The sequence below is a fragment of the Zootoca vivipara genome, chromosome 2, assembly GCF_965207765.1.
Source record: "Zootoca vivipara chromosome 2, rZooViv2.hap1.1, whole genome shotgun sequence".
Taxonomy (NCBI): domain Eukaryota; kingdom Metazoa; phylum Chordata; class Lepidosauria; order Squamata; family Lacertidae; genus Zootoca; species Zootoca vivipara.
In genome coordinates, this window is record NC_142584.1 from 108,487,095 (window position 1) to 108,505,941 (window position 18,847).

Sequence of the window (18,847 nt, forward strand, 5' to 3'; positions counted from 1 at the left end):
GAGAGGACTGAGCTTGCTCAGTAGCTCTAGTGTGGTGGCTGACTGTTGTGAGGAGAGGAAAGGGAGGAAAACTGGAGGGGCATGTGTGGAAAGAGGAGCCAGGTTTCCGGAATTCCCGAGAAACAGTGTTCCACGCTGCAACATTTTGTTGTAGATCCTGCCACCCAATTACCTTCTCCTTAACCCGTTTCCAGGGTATGAAGCGGTTTGATGCTCGCCGTATCGTGTTCCAACTTTTGAAGGACGCAGGGCTCGTGAGGGATGTGAAGGACAATCCCATGGTGGTGCCGATCTGCAGGTGAGAAGAGGATGATGGGGGAGAGAAATGATTTTGATCTGGGTGGTGGGACCTTCTGGTTTTTGGCAGGCAGCCCTGTTCTCTGAAGCGAGCTCTTCGTGGATGCCTAGGTTGCACCTAACACAATGGGTACCGTCTGTCAGGGTGTTGATGTTATGGGAGATGTGTGTTCTGAGGTGCACAAACTCCAAAAGAAGAGAGTTGGAAGGGACTTTGGAGACCTCCGGCCCTGACCCCTTGCTCAGTGCGGGATCTATAGTGCCGGATGTGACTGTAACACCCCTGGTGGCTGGATGTTCAGCCTCTGCTGAACTGCCCCCAGCAAAGGAGAGCCCACCGCCTCCCGAGGCAACTTGTTCCAGGTGTAGTGCTGCTACAAATGTAGAGTTGAACCATAGTCTATCTGGTTTCAGATGCTCCGGCAAACTATGGTTTGCTCGAACCAGGTTGTGAGCGAGGCGATGGGCCCATGACCCAAGGAGGTCAGGGGAGTGTGCAGGCCCAAAGCAGTGATCCTGGTGGCCAAACCATGGTTACGTATGAAATGGGAGAGATGGTTACTGGCCCATGGCTAAGTTTACGGTGAGATCCTAACCATGTCTGCTCAGAATTAGTTGGGGGAAGCTTCAGAGGGTGCGATACCATGGAGGGAAAGGATTCTGAGGGGCGGGGGGGGGGGTTGAAACTGGGTAGATGGAAGGGCATTCTGTATGCAGAAGAGGTGGGAAATGCCTGGGGTGGGGAATCATCGAATCGTAGAGTTGGGAAGGACCACAAGGCTTCATCCCGTCCAAACCCCTGCAATGCAGGAATCTTTTGCCCGATGTGGGGATCAAACCCACGGCCCTGAGATTAAAAGTCTCGTGCTTTACCGACGGAGCTATCCCCAAAGTAGGAAGAGCAATGAAGAGTTCTAGGAGGAGCCTTTATTATCGTGGGGAGAGGATCCTTCTGCCATTCATTGGTGCTGGAGCTAATCCTGTTTCCCACTCCCCCCACCCCCCCACCCCGGACGCCTGCAGCCGATCCAAAGACGTGGTGGAGCCACTCCTGAAACCCCAGTGGTACGTGCGCTGCGACACCATGGCCCGTGGAGCGGCCGAGGCAGTGCGCCGGGGCGACCTGCGCATCGTGCCGGACTTCCACCTCAAGACCTGGTTCAACTGGATGGACAATATCAGGTGAGGGTTCTTGTGGGATTGGCCAGTTCCTCTGCTGCTACAGGGGGAGGGGGCCGAATGAAGTGGGTGGGTGGGTGGGCATAAAAGGCAGGCAAAGGGGACAGAAAGAGCCACTTCCTTTTGTTCTGGCGAGATTTCTGTGTGTGTGCTGGTCCTTTGGTTTTTGTGTGCTGTGTGCATGCATCCAGATTCGCCAGAAGTTTTAGTGTTCTGTGCTGGGGCCTTTATGACTCTTCCCTCTCTCTCCACCTCTAGGGACTGGTGCATTTCTCGGCAGCTGTGGTGGGGCCACCGTATCCCGGCATATTTTGTGACCGTCAATGACCCCTCCGTGCCACCAGGAGAGGTAAGGCTGGAACACTGAGAGCAGATGGTGGGCCAGGCCGCCGAGGAAACGAAACACGAAAAATGTTTGGGATGTATAAATGGCCATCTCCATGGTCCTCTCTGAGCAGGTAGCCCAGGGTGGGATTAGAGGGCTTGGAAGAATGGCTGGAAAAGAGCTATTTCCCTGTTATTAAATTCAGATTTCCAAAGAGAAGCTGAAAGCTAAGGGGGTAACACTCTTTGAAGCACCCCCCCCCAAAAAAAAGCAAACACTCTTTAGCCGAATAAAGGCTTCCAGAATGATTTGCAGTAGATCAATAATACCAGAGCCCTTGCCCTTCTGGTTTATAGTGCGAAAGAAACAACACAAAAGGGAGTGGGAGAGAGGAAGAAAAGGAGCAATATTGGGCGCTAGTTCTTAGTTACACAATGCACATAACAACCTTGTTTCCTTCAAAACAAGGAATAAGCTTATGGGCCAAGTCGGGAAGCATGCACCGAAATGCCTGGGGAAATCTTGCAAAATTAATATGGTAGCTTACCCTGGAATGAGTCTGACCAAACTGCAGGAGGCAGTGGAAGACAGGAGTGCCTGGTGTCCTCTGGTCCAAGGGGTCACGAAGAGTCGTACAACAACCACCCTGGAATAAAATGAGACTGTACAGGCATGATCCCTCCCTCCCTCCCTTCTGGGAATGAGCATGGGTGGAAGAAAGAGAGGAGTGTGCAAGGGGCATATGTGGCCCTCGGAAGGTTGCCGGGAAAGGAAAGTGGCCCCTGAGCTGAAAGATTCCCCCCTCCCCGGAACCCTGCTTTATAGCTTGGATTTATTGTTCCTTGTTTTTAACCAGGTTGGGGGAGCTGTAGTGTTTTAAATAAACTTGTCATCTTCTGCCCAGGATACAGATGGTAGATACTGGATAAGCGGCAGAACCGAGCAGGAGGTCAAAGAGAAAGCAGCCAAAGTCTTCAAGGTGCCTCCGGAGAAAATCTCCCTCCGGCAAGGTACAGCAGGGGGGAGGGATAAGGTGGGTGGGTGGGAGATTTGCAAGGAGGTTGTGAACCAGTGGGAGCCGTCATCTTACCCTGGCTGCCATCTTCATCCCAAAGAGGGGCTTGCACCTCGCACATTACACCCCCCCCCATGAAAGATTGAATCATAGAATCATAGAGTTGGAAGAGACCACAAGGGCCATCCAGTCCAACCCCCTGCCAAGCAGGAAACACCATCAAAGCATTCTTGACATATGCCTGCCAAGCCTCTGCTTGATTGGTGGTAGTGTTGCCATACGTCCCAATTTTCCTGGACATGCCCTGCATTTCAAGGGTGAAATCACCGCCTGGGCGGATTTTATAAACTTTGAAAACATGTCTGGGTTTTTCTTCTTCATTTTGCTCGCCCTGAGGGAGCAGGCGAGCCGTTTGGCCGGCTGAGCGGGCTCCAATTCTCCCCCTCGCTGAGTTAAAAGCTACGTCGGGCCTCCCTCCTCTTCCTCTTCCCCTCAGTGGTCTCCGAGCCCTGGCCTGGCTGCAGAGGAGGGAGAGAGGAGGCCCCCAGGGAAGCAGGCAAGGCGGAGGCCTGAGGCAGAAGGGCGGAAGTTGAGGCAGGAAATGGCAGCCCCCAGGCGAGAAGCGTAACTCGACCTCGCTCCTCAATATCGTTGCCGCCAAAGGAAAGTCCTCTTGCGGATGCCAGGGGGACTGGACTCCCTCAAGGGACTTGTCCGCACTATGCAACGTGAGTCCCCTCTGACTCAGCTTGAGCAGCCGTTGGGGGCTGTCTCCGCCGCCACTAGGAAAGGGCCAGCCAGGACCAGAGAGGATTCTTTGGGGTGAGCGACGGCTGTTAAAGCGTTAACAGTGTGCTTTAAATGTATAGTGTGTGGGTGCCATACTCAAAGCACAATTTTTGATGTTTATTTGAACAGGGTAAAAAAGTTACTTATTCTTGGATTGAATGAAAGCTAAACCTGCTTGAATATAAAGAACAAAGGTCCTTATCTTGATCTCTCTCTCTGTCTCTTAATAGATGATGCTATATATTTCTCTTGTCTCATTTGCAGATGAGGATGTCCTGGACACCTGGTTCTCGTCCGGTCTGTTTCCATTCTCCATCTTCGGCTGGCCAAACCCCGTAAGTCTTTTGTATGACTCCAGAATCTCTGTTAGGAGATTCAGGGGAATACTTTGCACAGTTCAGATATGGAATGCTCCGCAAGATGCCTGTAGGAAATCAGCAAAGCAGGATTTGAATGCGAGAGCCAACTCTCCCCTCCTGCAGTTTCCAGCTGCTGGTATTTAGAAGGATAAATAACAAACAGACAATCACGGGAACATAAGCAAAGACAAAACAAAAACAAAAAAACCATGACATTAAACAATGGAAATATAATACTACAAAATACAAAATGTAAATGCAATGGCCTGACATATATGCTCAATAGTGCATAAATGCTACGAACAAATGCTAGTCCACAGTGCAATTAAGCACATAAAATTCATCGAGTATAAGGAAATGGTTTTTTTGTATTAAAAAAAATCGGATTGTTATATTTAGTAATTGCTTGTATTTTATTCTATTGCTGAAGAACCAGTATGGAATAATGTCCTCCCAGTGAAAGAGGGAGAGCAGGATCCACACTGGGGCCAGAATTTAGAGGGGGGGGGATTGAGACAGGGCTGGAAAGTGGAAATATAACTGGATGGTTTTGTGCTACAATTTTTAAAGAATTGGGGAGGCAGCAGGGGAGTATTAAGGAAGAATGGGTGGTTAGGATGGGATAGAGTGGGAGTGGGATGAGAGGGCTATTAATGGATGCAAATTTTATTGATGGATTTGAATGGTCCGAAACTGGAACGATTTATGGAACTCGCTGAAACATCTGGGAGACCCTGAGCCCAGGGGAAGGGGGGGGGTGTCGTATTAATCTTAAGTGTTAAATGCTATTATGAGATAAGAATCATCATTGGAATTTATGGGAAAATCTTTGGTAATAAAATTTAGGCTAAAGGGAGAAATAGAAGATTGAAGGATGGGAAATAAATTTTTGATTGGGATTAATTGATTAATTTATTGGTGGAATATAGTTGATGTTTTTAGAATAGAATAATTGAAAGATAATGATAAAAGGTATCAGATTGAATTAAGATATAAGATGGAAATTGCTTGAATGGAACTCTAAAATGGACCCAGTGAGAGGGGAATCGAGGAAGTCAACAATGTTAAGTAAAATGTAGATGTGAGGGACAGGAACTATAGACTGCCCCCTCCCATCGTGACAACGAGTTCCTCTCCGAGCACCAGCGGGAGCGGGGAAGGAGATGACTCTAGCGGGGAAACAGGAAGCATATAATGTTGTTTTTGTATTTTGGCAATATTGGAAAACGAATAAATATTATTATTATTATTATTATTTTGGGGGGGGGAAATAGAAGGAAGCTGCCCTGACTAAGCAGAGCCATCATAGCTAGTAGCCATTGATAACTTCACCCTCTGTTAATTTTTCTAACCTTCTTTTTAAAGCTTGTCCTAGTTGCTGGACCTGCGGGAGTGAGTTCCGCAGTTTAACTGTGCGCGCTGTGCAAAGAAGTACTTTCTTTTTTCTGCCCCCGAATCTTCCAACATTCATAACGGCATTCCAACAATTCGTAATAAATTCCGGTGTTGCGACAGAAGGAGAGAAGCCTTTCCCGATCCATAATGTTGCAAACCTCTGTCATGTCTCCTCTTAACTGCCTTTTTTCTGAAAAGTCCCAAATTCTGAAGCCTTTCTTAATGTTTCTCCATCCCCTTGATCACACGGGTTCTCCTTTTCTGAACCTGATGATGAGCCTCGAGTCCTAGCCTGTCCGTGGCTACTAGCCATAATGGCTGTGTTGTACATCCCCTGTCGGAGGCAGTATGCTTAGGAATGCTAGTTGCTTGGAAGAATGGCTGTTCTTAATTCATTCACCCTCTCCCTTTTTATTTCTCTTCTAGAGCGAAGATCTCCAAATTTTTTACCCGGGGACCCTTCTGGAGACCGGGCACGATATTCTGTTCTTCTGGGTAGCCCGCATGGTCATGCTGGGCCTGAAGCTTACAGGGAAGTTGCCGTTCAGAGAGGTGCGGTTTTTGGCTGTCCCTCCTTCAACCCCATTCTTCATGACTGTGCATGTTCAGAGTGGCTTATGTTTCATGCATGTATCCGTAGGTTCCCTGCACAAGCATGCAATCTGCCATTTGCTAGCCAGGGTTTTTGAAGAGCTTACTTTTTAAAAAAAGAATGAGTAGCCAAGTTACTAGTCCTCATGGAGGCAACACAAAAACCTGATAACACTGACGCTCCACCCCCCATTGTTCAGCCCTGAGGTTCCCAGTACACTGGCTCCCACTACATTTACGAGCACCATTCAAAGTGTTGGTGCTGATCTTTAACGCCTTAAACAGCCTTGGCCCAGTATACCTGAAGGACTGTCTCCACCCCCATCGTCCAGCCCGGACACTGAGGTCCAGCTCTGAGGGCCTTCTGGCGGTTCCCTCACTGAAAGAAGTGAAGTTACAGGGAACCAGGCACAGGGCCTTCTCGGTAGTGGCGCCTGCCTTGTGGAACGCCCTCCCATCAGATGTCAAGGAGATAAACAACTATCTGACTTTTAGAAGACATCTGAAGCCAGCCCTATTAAGGAAGTTTTTAATGTTTGATGTTTTATTGTGCTTTTAATATTCTGTTGGGAGCTGCCCAAAGTGGCTGGGGAAACTCAGCCAGGTGGGCAGGGTATAATAAATTATTATTAATTATTATTATTTCAGGTATGCTTATCCATGCAGCTGCTTATCAATCACTTCAGTGTTAACGATCTTTGCCCCCAAACACACTTGATTCGAACCCAGTCCTTTGTTCTTGGGGTCAGACTTGGAGTGCTGGGAAACCCAAATATCGTTCCCCAACCACAGATTTGCTTGAAACCACCACAGAACTTTTACTGAGGCCTAGCCACTTGATCCTTAAATTGCAGTTCTTCTGTTGTTTCATTTTTCTGTTTTAGAGGCCATAACTCTTGCATGTAGCATGATTAGTTTTTCCTCCAATGGAAGCCCTTGAGGACCAGCACCTGCTGAGTCCTGGGGAACTGAGTGCCACTTGAAACGTTAATCCCTTTCCCATGAGCAAAACACTCGCCTGCAGAGCAAAACGTTAGAAAATGGCGTGCAAATAATCACACGTAGCCATTTTACTTGATGTACCCACATGGAGAAGTGAGGTATTCCTGCAGTGTTAGATGTCTTAAGAGATGTGTGCAGTCGGCTCCTCATAAACGTTTTCATGCTTTGCCCTGCAGGTCAGCTAATGCATAGTGTTTCAAAACATTCCCTGAGGACGAGAGAGGTTGGGCCAAGTTCACAATTGCAAGCCTCTCCCCTCTTGCCACCCAAGCGTATATTTTACCCCTGTTCCTCCAACTAACCCTCTTTCTGCGACTCCTGCCAGGTTTACCTCCATGCCGTCGTTCGGGATGCTCACGGCAGGAAGATGAGCAAATCGCTGGGGAACGTAATCGATCCGCTGGATGTTATTACCGGCATTACACTGGAGGTAAGCTGTGGTTTTAGGCCAGGGAGGGGGAGGCCACACACACCAAATGTGGGTCTGGGAAAAAGAGGGCTCTTATCAGGGATTTTCCCCCTCCACAAAGAGTCTCCCTATTGCTTTTTCATCCAATGAAAAGAAAACCCCTTTTTCTTTCCCCCCACTTTATATAATTTTTTATTAAATTTTCTGTTTTACAATTTGAAATGCTCATTTAAACATCCTTAAAATGACAGTAAGAGCTGTTCGGCAGTGGAATTTGCTGCCAAGGAGTGTGGTGGAGTCTCCTTTGGAGGTCTTTAAGCGGAGGCTTGACAGCCACCTGTCAGGAATGCTTTGATGGTGTTTCCTGCTTGGCAGGGGGTTGGACTGGATGGCCCTTGTGGTCTCTTCCAATTCTATGATTCTTAAATATCAGTGACATCCCTTCTTCTCTTTCCATGGTTCATTTTGCATATTATAAATCCCTGCATATTTTACAAAAACTAAACCATTCAGTATTCCATTTTTGCGTCCATCAAAACTTATTTACACTGTTGAATTTATCTTAATGCTGCCAACGTTTTCAGGTGTACACATTTTTCTTACCATACATTCAATAAACGTTTTCCAGTCTTCTCTAAACGAATGTTCTTCTTGTTCTCTTATTCTCTATGTTAAGCCTGCAAGCTGCGCATATTCCGTCAGCTCAAGTTGCCATTCTTCTTTAGTTGGGACCTCGCTTGTTTTCCATTTGGGGGCTAATAAAACACGAGCCGCAGTGGTAGCATACATATAACACCTGGGAATTTCGGTCTGAATTATCCCCGGCAAAAAGGACTCTTATTTTTGTTTGGAAAACATTCCCCCCATTTCATTCATTTCCCAAACTCTTTTACCCTTTTGCAAGTCCACCACATGTGAAAGAACATCCCCTCAACCTCTTTGCATCTCCAAATGCAACCCTTTTTTCTCTTTTCTGCCTCTGCAGGGCCTCCATGCACAGCTGCTAGAGAGCAATTTGGACCCATCAGAGACAGAGCGAGCAAAACAAGGACAGGTAATGTGTTCCCCCCCCCCTGTTGCTGCCAGTCGCCCCCCCCTAATGCTGATGTTGTAATGGATGCTGCAAAGAACACCAACATGACATGGCCGTGTGTCTCTGTGTGTGTGTGTGTGTGTGTGTGTGTGTATGTCAATTAGTTAGGATGCTAGGTCCTAGGTCCTGGTGGTATTGGTATACAAAACCCTACACAGCTTGAGACGAGAACACATAAAAAAATCACAGCATCCCCTACCTCCCCAACCAAGCACTGCGTTATGCAGGAGAGGGCATCCTGGGAGTGCCATCCTGCCCAGGTCCCTTCCACACAAGGTCAGAATTAGGGCTTTACTGCGGTGGCAGTTCCTGTCCTGTGGAACTCCCTGTCACTGCACGCTAGACAGGCACCTTCTCTGTTGCCTTTTTGGCCCCCTGCTGAAGGCATTTTATCTTTCAACAAGGCTTCTAACATCTTCATCCCAGTTGGTCTGTCCTGGATCTGAACTGGCAATATGTACGTGCTTTAAACTGTTCTTATATTTATTGTCATTTAAAGTTGTTTGTAGCTGCTTTTGTATAGGTTATTAAATCGTAAAATTACAGTGGTACCCACCCGGGGTTAAGTACTAAATTGGTTCCGGAAGTCCATACTTAGACTGAAGCGAACTTTCCCATTGAAAGTAATGGAAGTTGGATTAATCCGTTCCAGACGGGTCCGCGGAGTACTTAACTTGAAGCGTACTTAACCTGAAGCGAACTTTCCCATTGAAAGTAATGGAAAGTGGTTCCAGACAGGTCCGCAGAGTACTCAACCTGAAGCGTACTTAACCCGAGGTATGACTGTATAGGTTCCGGAAGTCCCTACTTAACTTGAAGCGTACTTAACCTAAAGCGAACTTTCCCATTAGCAAGCTTAAAACCATGGAGCCACGTGGAATGAACAGAGACATAGGATTCTTATCTCATTATACATGATCAAGCTTTCCTTAGCACCTCAGCCCTTGCTTTCCCCCTGCAAGACCAATTGCAGTCATTAACAGTCGTTAACAGTCATCAACAGGTTTACCACTCCTATCAGCCCATCACCCATTCCCATCACCCCCACCCCCCACCCTCTGAATATACATAAGGGTCTGGTGACTTCTGTTTCAGTGTATCTGATGAAGTGCGCATGCACACGAAAGCTCATACCAAAATAAAAACTTAGTTAGTCTTTAAGGTGCTACTGAAGGAATTTTTTTTATTTTGTTTCCCATTGAAAGTAATGGAAAGTGGATTAATCCGTTCCAGATGGGTCCGCGGAGTACTTAAACTGAAAGTACTTAAACCAAAGTGTACTTAAACCGAGGTATGACTGTACTTCCAGAGGCTTTGTGGGAAGTGATTCATAAACGAAATACAGTTGTACCTTGGAAGCCAAACACCTCGGCACTCGGACGTTTTGGCTCCTGAATGCCCCAAACGCGGAAGTGCGTGTTCCGGTTTGCGAATGTTCTTTGGAACCCAAATCCTGCAGCCAATCGGAAGCCGCACCTTGGTTTCCGAACGTTTTGGAAGTCAAATAGGCTTCTGGAACAGATTCCGTTCGGCTTCCGAGGTACGACTGTACCCACATACGCAGTCTCTCTCCCTCCCAGAATTATATGATAGCTTTAAGTCAGGCTTCCTCAAACTCGGCCCTCCAGACGTTTTGAGACTACAATTCCCATCATCCCTGACCACTGGTCCTGATAGCTAGGGATCATGGGAGTTGTAGGCCAAAAACATCTGGAGCGCCGAGTTTGAGGAAGCCTGGCTTAAGTCTACATATTATACACACATTCTCAACCGGAAGCTGGTCTAAATAAGCACTTTCAGTTCTGAAAACTTAATGGCGAGGATTAAATGCTTCACTTGTGATTCCTTCACAGAAGTCGGATTATCCCAACGGGATCCCAGAGTGTGGGACCGATGCTCTCCGTTTTGCTCTCTGCGCCTACACATCCCAAGGTAATTTATCCCTCTGCCTGACTTCATTCTTTCGCTCTCTATGAGTGAAAGAGGCCCTACTGTTGTTGTCCTATCCCTGCTCCAAAAAAAGGGTTAATGCCGAGCAGGAAGAAGTTCACAAAAGGGTAACCGGCAAGATCCAAGGAGCTGGAGCCACTCCCCATGTGGAAAAGTTGCAACGTTTGAGACTTTTTAGTTTTTTAAAAGGAGGCAAGAGGAGACACAAATCTGTCTGTCTCGAGAGGCAATGGAGTGCGCCTCCGGGGGTGTGTGTGTGTGAAGTCAAACAACTGCGTTAGCAGCACTGGAGTGACCTCCCTGGGGTGCAAGCCTGGGCAGTGTGCATGGAGGTCCTGGGCCGCCCAGATGGCAAGACCCCCACCTCTAGGCCTTGTTGTTGTGGTACAACAGGAAGTAGTGCTGGCTTTGAAAGAGGACTGGACCAATTCACAGGGAAAGCAAGCCTATCGGTGTCTATGGAGCTGTGATAGCTATGCTCTGCCTTCATCTATGGTGCTTCTGAATACCAGTTGCTGGAAACCACAGGAGAGGTCTTGTGTTCGGGTCCTGTTTTCAGGCTTCCCACAGGCATCTGTGCAAAAGGAGAACTGGGCCATGATGGACCTTTGGCTTGATGCAGAAAGGCTCTTAGAATCATAGAATCATAGAGTTGGAAGAGACCACAAGGGCTATCCAGTCCAACCCCATGCCGAGCAGGGAACACCATCAAAGCATTCTTGACATATGCCTCTCAAGCCTCTGCTTAAAGACCTCCAAAGAAGGAGACTCCACCACACTTTTTGGCAGCAAATTCCACTGTCGAACAGCTCTTACTGTCAGGAAGTTCTTCCTAATGTTTAGGTGGAATCTTCTTTCTTGTAGTTTGAGTCCATTGCTCTGTGTCCGCTTCTCTGGAGCAGCAGAAAACAACATTTCTCCCTTCTCTATATGACATCCCTTTATATATTTGAACATGGCTATCATATCACCCCTTAACCTTCTCTTCTCCAGGCTAAACATGCCCAGCTCCCTAAGCTGTGCCTCTTGTGCCTCTCCTGCATGTGTTTCGTAATGCTCTCTTCCTCCCCTGCTCCCTCCAGGCCGGGATATAAACTTGGACGTGAACCGCATCCTAGGCTACCGGCATTTCTGCAACAAGCTGTGGAACGCGACCAAGTTCGCCATCCGCGGTCTCGGGGACGGGTTCAAGCCGCAGCCCAGCCCAGAGGTGAGCCTCTTTTCGAATGATTCCCTACTCCATTCTCTCCACCCCACCCCTGCCCCCAGCTTTTTTTGCACTGCAGTGGGGTGGTGGTGGTTAGTGTCTCCGTGAGCTCAGCACAGGCTGCGGGGTTTGGAGATCCAGCATGGCACAGGGGGTGAGAGCGCTGTCAGGGAAGACTCAGCTTCAAATCCCCTCTCAGCTGTGAAGCTCGTAGGGCAAGGGTCGGCAAACTAAGGTCCGGGGGCTGGATGCGGCCCAATTGCCTTCTGAATCCGCCCACGGATAGTGGGAATCGCCGCATGGATCGGTGTGGGGATTCTGATCGTTCCGGCTGTGCCATTCCCCACACACACCGCGGTGGCACCTCCTCCCTCCCTCCTCCTGGCTTCTCCCCGCCCTGCCTAGAGGAGGAAAGTGGATTCTTTATTAACAGGAAATGCCTGTTTCAGCCCAGCGGATCAGAGAGCCTCATCGACCGCTGGATCCTGAGTCGCTTGAGCCACGCTGTGGAGCTGTGCAGTGCAGGATTCCAGGCCTACGACTTCCCTGGCATCACCACAGCAGTCTACAACTTCTGGCTCTATGAGCTCTGCGATGTCTACCTGGTGAGTGGGGTTTCTGAAGGGTTTTGGTTTTGTTTGTTTTTTGCCCCTTTTCCCTTCTGGGGAGGTGTGACACCCGCTGCTGGTGGATAGCTCATTTTTGTTTCATCATTTTGCTACCAAGAATAAGCTAAAATGTAAGTCAGGGATGTGTGCGGGCCTAGATTAGGCCTGTGGCACTCCAAGATGAAATGTTGGGACTACAACTCCCATCATGCCCTGCCGCCGGGGCTGATGGGAGTCAGAGTCCAGCACTTAGCTGCCAAGTACCCCGTTTTTCGTGGGAAACCCCCAGATTTTAATCCGTTTCCCGCTGTTCTCCCGAATGGAGAAAAATCCTGGAAATCCCCCACCTGCCAGGGAGCCTCCATTTTGGGTGCTGCTTTGCCCATGTGTGGGCGTCGGAAATAGAGCAGAGCGGCACTGGAAGTCGCTTCTACGCATGCCCGGCGGCCATCTTGGTGGTAGCCGCATGGCGACGGCCATCACCAAGATGGCTGCTGCCATGCAGCCACCACCAAGATGGCCGCCGGGCATGCGTAGAAGCGACTTTCGGCGCCGCTCTGCCCAATTTCTGGTGCCCACACATAGAGCGGCCCCGGAAGTTGCTTCCACGCAACTTCCGGGGCCGCGCCGCCGCTGATCCCACATTTTTCAGCGGGAGACTTGGCAGGTATGGTCCAGCAACATCTGAATGGCCAAAGCTTCCCCATTCATTGCCTGGAGTCTAACTTTTGGATGTGGCAATCTCAGTTCAGGAAAGCAGCGCTCAGCCACAAAGCTCACCATGCAGACTTAAAATAGTCTGAATAGACCACAACCCCATCCATAATACCGTAGTACCTTGATCTACTTGTCAGAGCTGTTTTGAGGACCTGAGCTCCTCGGAGGAAGAGACAGGTGCAGATGTAATACCGACGCATAATGCACATTTTTAACGGTCCCAGGTATACTGTGAAGACTGTTCTTGTATTTCAGAAGTTTCATGGTTTCCACAGGCTACAAGGAATTGCATGTAGGTGAATACATGGAGTTCTGTGCAGGCTAGCGGGCCGGCTGGCAGAGGAGGGGCGGCTCATTTGCCCTTTGTCTGCTAGCCCTCTTGTGGTAGAAGCCCAACATTATTTTTTAACTGCCCATGGCAAGGCAGGTTCTCTTCTCGCCCATTGGCCCGCCCACTTTGGCCTCTAGCCCCGCCCACCACCGGCATGTGGCCCTCGGAAGCTGGCCTGCGAGGGAACGTGGCCCTTGAGGTGTTCCTGACTTCTGCCCTTTTGAATTCCAACCCCCCAGGAGTGCCTGAAGCCGGTGTTTGCCAGCCCAGATGAGGCCGCGATCCAAACGGCCCGGAACGTCCTCTACACCTGCTTGGATGCCGGACTCCGTCTTCTCAGCCCTTTCATGCCCTTCGTCACCGAGGAGCTGTTCCAGCGGCTGCCCCGGCGGTCCCCCTCTGACCCCCCCAGCATCTGCGTCACTCCTTACCCCTGCACAGAGCAGGTAAATCTTCAACCTCACAGAGTCAGGGACGTAGCGGCCCAGGGACCTTTCCGTTCATAATGGAACGTGAAACGGAACCTTGAACCTACAAACAATGTGCTCGTCTTTTATCGTGTAGCTTTATTTTGAAATGAAAGTTTAGAAGCGCATGAATTACTAGAAAATAATGACAGAAGGAGAGAAAACGTACAAATGGTTGTTATTTACGAGTTTTGTTTTTATTAAAGTTCTTCAATCATATATAACACCACTTCGCCAAGATGACACTTCTTTTAATTTCTATCCTGTCATTGAATGAATTTATAGGCCTGCTTCACAGCATAAGTCCGTAAGAGCGGTGTAAAATACAGAATAAAATACAGAAGTGCAACTAACAGTACAGTCATACCTCGGAAACCGAACGCCTTGGCACTCATATATGTTTTGGCTCCCAAACGCCGCAAACCCCAAAGTGAGTGTTCTGGTTTCCTAATGTTCTTTGGAACCCGAACGTCCGGTGTGGCTTCCATGGCTTCTGATTGGCCGCAGGAGCTTCCTACAGCCAATCGGAAGCTGTGCCTTGGTTTTGGAAGTCGAACAGACTTCCAGAATGGATTCCGTTCGACTTCCGAGGTACGCCTGTAAAACCAACTCGGCAAACTCTGAAACAATAAAACCGTCTCATCAGATATAAGCCAATCTTCTGTAGATGACAGGGGAAAGCCTTCCTAAAGCTTCAGTAGCCCTGGTGTTCTGGACTACAGTTCCCATAAGTCACAGCTAGCACAGGGGGCTGATGGGAGAAGTAGCCCAGAGCCCCAGATTGGCGAAGGCTGAATAATAATATACGAAAGCTCAACTTTCTGTCCCTCTCCCTGCAAAACCAGGAAAGGAAGTGTCTTTTTTTTTATCAAGTTCATTGCTTTATCCCCTTCTGATTTGTTGACTTGCGAGACCCAAAACATCTCTCTAAACCGAGGCATTGTTAACCCTTTTCCTGCCTTACCCCAGTACCGTTGGAGGGACGAGGGCTTGGACCACACTGTGGACTTCGCACTGAGCATCATTAGGGCTGTTCGATCGCTCCGGGCGGACTACAACCTCACCAAGACCAAAGCTGACTGTGAGTGGAGAGGATGGAAAGGGTCTTCATTTGGAACAAAGGAAGCTGCCATTGGTCCACCTAGCTGCCTCTAGCTCTACCTGGAGGTGCCGGGGATTAAACCTGGCTCCTTCTTCCTGCAAAGCAGATGCTCTGCCAATGAGCTAGAGCAGAAAGAGAGCAAGGCTATGAAGTAAAGCAACTGCTAATGAGCTAACTCATAGCTGAGCAGGGATTTGAACTCAAAGACTACCTGTGGCTCAGTGGCAGAGCAGTGGCTTTGCATGCAGAAGGTCCCAGGTTCAATCCCCGGCGTCTCCAGGTAGGACGGGCTTCCTTATTTGACAGGGATGGAAAAGGGGATTTAAGAGGTCCTGAGGGAGGAGGAATCGAAGGGTAGAGCCAGCCCTGCAAGGAACGTCAGCCGCAAAAGTGAAGGGAGGTCCAGACAGGCCAGCATCTCCTTTCCTCCGCTCTGACCTCCTCTCCCTCCGCTTCCAGGTTACCTGCAGTGCCTGGATCCCGGAACAGCACGATCCGTATCTTGCTGCTCCAGCTACATCCGGACTCTCAGCTCCTCCAACCAAGTGGTGGTTCTGGAGCCTGGGCAAGCGCCCCCTCCTGGTTGTGCCGTGGCCATCGCTTCCGACAAATGCACCGTCCATCTTCTGCTCAAGGTACGCAATGTCACCTGCACGACCGGTCAGCGAGTTTGGGGCTCTGGCGTCAGCTACAGCCCAGCTCTCCGGTCTCTCCCACCAGCAACCACCACTATTCCCTGTCACCTCACTCTGTTGCCTGGCTCTGTCTACTTGGCCCTCCAGCTGTCTGGGGACTACAGTTCCCATCATCCCTGACCACTGGTCCTGTTAGCTAGGGGTGATGGGAGTTGTATTCCCAAAACAGCTGGAGGGCCAAGTTTGGCCATGCCTGGTAGCCCAATGTTTCCCAAACAGCTGTTTTTGGACTACAGTTCCCATCGTCCCAGGCCACTGGTCCTGCTAGCTAGGGACGATGGGAGTTGTAGTCCAAAAACAGCTGGAGACCCAAGTTTGGAAAACACTGCTCTAGCCATAGATGTTAGGGAAAATAAGCTGTTCAGCACTGTTTTGATGGCTGTTAATTACAAATAATACATTTCTGAAACAGATGGCAGCCGTGCTTTCTGAGCTTTTCTTAAAAAATAATCATGAAGACTAGGACTCTTTTCTGGAAACCAATAGATTTCAGTGCATGCTCTATTGATTAACCTGTGCATGGACACTCTTCAGTACAGTATCCACTAGTGGGGACCTGTATCTTATTTTTGGAGGCAGGGGCATTTGTGCCATGCCGGTCGCTGGAGGAAGAGAGAGAGAGAGAGAGAGAGAGAGAGAGACTCTCCTTGCTGCCCATTAATTAAGATGCACTCTGCGGGTTTCCCCCCCCCCCTCCCCTGTACTTTTCCACCCTCCTGTGCCAGGGCTTGATTGATGCTGAGAAGGAGATTTCCAAACTGGCGAGCAAAAAAGCAGAGCTGCAGAAGCAAATTCTCCGGCTGCGGGAGCGCATGGACAGCCCGGACTACGCTGCCAAAGTGCCTGCCAAGGTCCAGGAGGCGGATGCAGCCAAGGTAAGGAAACACACACACACACTTGGGGTCCTGTCCCGAAAACTCTGCAAGTTGCATACGCAACGCCTCCGGGGCTCTAGTGACGAGCAACATTCCTGCTGCCGTCGCCTGAGCCAAAGCCATTGAGGGCTTTTTAAAGGCCTTGAATTGTGACCTCAAGAAAGTTGGCTGCCAGTGCAGGCGTTGCAGGTTAGGCCCATGAACATCCTTGCCTCTTCATTCTGGACCAGCAACCTTTGGCCTTCCATTGTCCAGGGTGCCTGGCCATGCTCGCTAGGGCCGATGGGAGTTGTGATTCAGTGGCACCCGGGCAGCCAAAGGTTCCCCATGCATGTTCTGCACCAAGTGAAGCTTACCAGGCCCTCCAGAGGGGATCCCCTTGTAGAATGCATTGCAGCAATCCAACCTGGATGTAAGTAAGGTAGAGAGAGAGATGGGGAATCAGCCTGAGAGCCACGTTCCCCTGTGGTCAGTCTTGTGGGGCCCGAATGCCCCCTTGCACACTTTTTCATCTGGGGATTGCACCAGTTCAACAGCACATCCCAGCCGAGCCCAAAGCATTTGGGATAGCTCTGTTGGTAGAGCATGAGACTTGCAATCTCAGGGTTGTGGGTTCGAGCCCCACATCGGGCAGGTAAAGGTAAAGGGACCCCTGACCATTGGGTCCAGTCATGACCGACTCTGGGGTTGCAGCACTCATCTCGCGTTATTGGCCGAGGGAGCTGGCATACAACTTCCGGGTCATGTGGCCAGCATGACAAAGCCGATTCTGGCGAACCAGAGCAGCACACGGAAACACCGTTTACCTTCCTGCTGTAGCGGTTCCTATTTATGTACTGCTAGGTTGGCAGGAGCAGGGACCGAGCAACGGGAGCTCTCCCCGTCATGGGGATTCAAACTGCCGACCTTCTGATCGGCAAGCCCTAGGCTCTGTGCAATAAAGGGCTTTGGACCGGACAACCCTTGTTCTATGAATCTATGAGGGCACAGAGCAGAGTCGGCTAGGGGTGGGGCCTAGGGAGAATCCCAAGGGCTGGGGTCAGGGGCTGCATTTGACTAGCAGACCTGAGGTTTCCAACCTTAGGACGAAGGTGTGCAGCTGCATCTGACTTCCTCAAAAAGAGGTGCAGGCAGCTCACCCGTCTCAGCTGGGCAAATGCCCCCCAGCCACTGCTGCCACCCTAACCCAATGCTATACTGCATCTAGGACAGGCATCTCCAAACTTCGGCCCTCCAGATGTTTTGGACTACAATACCCATCCTCCCCGACCACTGGTCCTGTTAGCTAGGGATCATGGGAGTTGTAGGCCAAAACATCTGGAGGGCCGCAGTTTGGGGATGCCTGATCTAGGAGAACTCCCAAATTGCAAACCTGTTTACTATGGCTCCTCAAGCTTTCCTGCACTGAACACTAGCTTTCAACAGGCTTCCTACCCCCTAGGATTTCTCTCTTGGGTTTTAGGATCTGGTACCTAACAGGCAATGGCCTTGCCAGGCCATTCGTCTCAGCTGTTTTAATTAAATAAAAGTGTGTTGCTTACGCTTCCCACACACATCTCCTTTGCTCATGTTGACGCTGTGTCATCAGGGACCCCACGTGGCTTGTTTAGCCCATTCTAGGAATGGGGAGGAATGATAGGGGAAAAATTGTTTTATTTTTTCCCCCCCTTTCCCCAGCTGAAACAAAGCGAGACTGAATTGCGGAAATCAGAAGAAGCCATTGAGAACTTCAAGAAGATGCTCTGAATACGTTTATCCTAAGGAGTGAGTGGGAGGGAGAGGAGAACGTTAAGCCCCTTTACCTTGAGAAAAGAAGACTCTTCTTCGGTTCGGCTCTCCTTGGTTTATTCTATTTTCTGCAGAGACATTAAAATATTTTGCTGAGTTAGAAGGTTGCTGTGTCATTGGTGTGTAAAGAAGCAAGGGAATGCAAGGCATGGCCTAGCCCTTTGGGTCTGCAGACAGGTTCACATATTGGCACTGGTCAGTTGTTTGCTGCAGCCATCAAATGATGACTCCGTATGTGCGAATGGGCCATCGATGTCTCAGAGCACTCAAACGCAAAGGTTTAATGGAGTTGGTTCCTGCATCCACCTGCAATCAAAGAGTAATAAAATGAGGAGAGCTCAATTAAAGGCAGACAAGGCTGTAGCCAGGGCTCGTCCGACTCAGAGTAAACCCATTGAAGCTAATGGACATGGCTAACTTAGGCTCATTCATTTCAGCAGTTCTGCCCTGCATAGGATTGCAGTCAATGCTGTGGATCTGTTTGGAGTTGAGTCAAGACCATGTTTACCCGGTGCTTAATTTATTTCTGCACTTAATTACCGAGAACAGTGCAATTCATAGAATCAGAGTTGGAAGAGACCACAAGGGCCACCCAGTCCAACCCCCTGCCAAGCAGGAAACACCATCAAAGCATTCTTGACATATGCCCGTCA

General features: G+C 49.4%; 1 protein-coding gene across 4 annotated transcripts in view; it reads left to right on the forward strand.

The window, feature by feature from the left end:
• Positions 1-18,297, forward strand: part of VARS1 (valyl-tRNA synthetase 1) — a 36,195-nt gene extending 17,898 nt beyond the window's left edge. For all 4 annotated transcript variants that reach the window (XM_060271163.2, XM_088662722.1, XM_060271164.2 and 1 more), the window contains exons 16-31: positions 195-298; positions 1,321-1,479; positions 1,735-1,825; positions 2,706-2,811; positions 3,870-3,940; positions 5,786-5,911; positions 7,278-7,382; positions 8,347-8,415; positions 10,308-10,386; positions 11,487-11,614; positions 12,061-12,216; positions 13,507-13,713; positions 14,704-14,815; positions 15,296-15,471; positions 16,257-16,406; positions 18,084-18,297. In XM_060271163.2, the coding sequence (XP_060127146.2) occupies positions 195-298; positions 1,321-1,479; positions 1,735-1,825; positions 2,706-2,811; positions 3,870-3,940; positions 5,786-5,911; positions 7,278-7,382; positions 8,347-8,415; positions 10,308-10,386; positions 11,487-11,614; positions 12,061-12,216; positions 13,507-13,713; positions 14,704-14,815; positions 15,296-15,471; positions 16,257-16,406; positions 18,084-18,152 (1,908 nt within the window). In that variant the 3' untranslated portion in view covers positions 18,153-18,297. The remainder of the gene's footprint in view (positions 1-194; positions 299-1,320; positions 1,480-1,734; positions 1,826-2,705; positions 2,812-3,869; positions 3,941-5,785; positions 5,912-7,277; positions 7,383-8,346; positions 8,416-10,307; positions 10,387-11,486; positions 11,615-12,060; positions 12,217-13,506; positions 13,714-14,703; positions 14,816-15,295; positions 15,472-16,256; positions 16,407-18,083) is intronic.
• Positions 18,298-18,847: the final 550 nt, after the last annotated feature.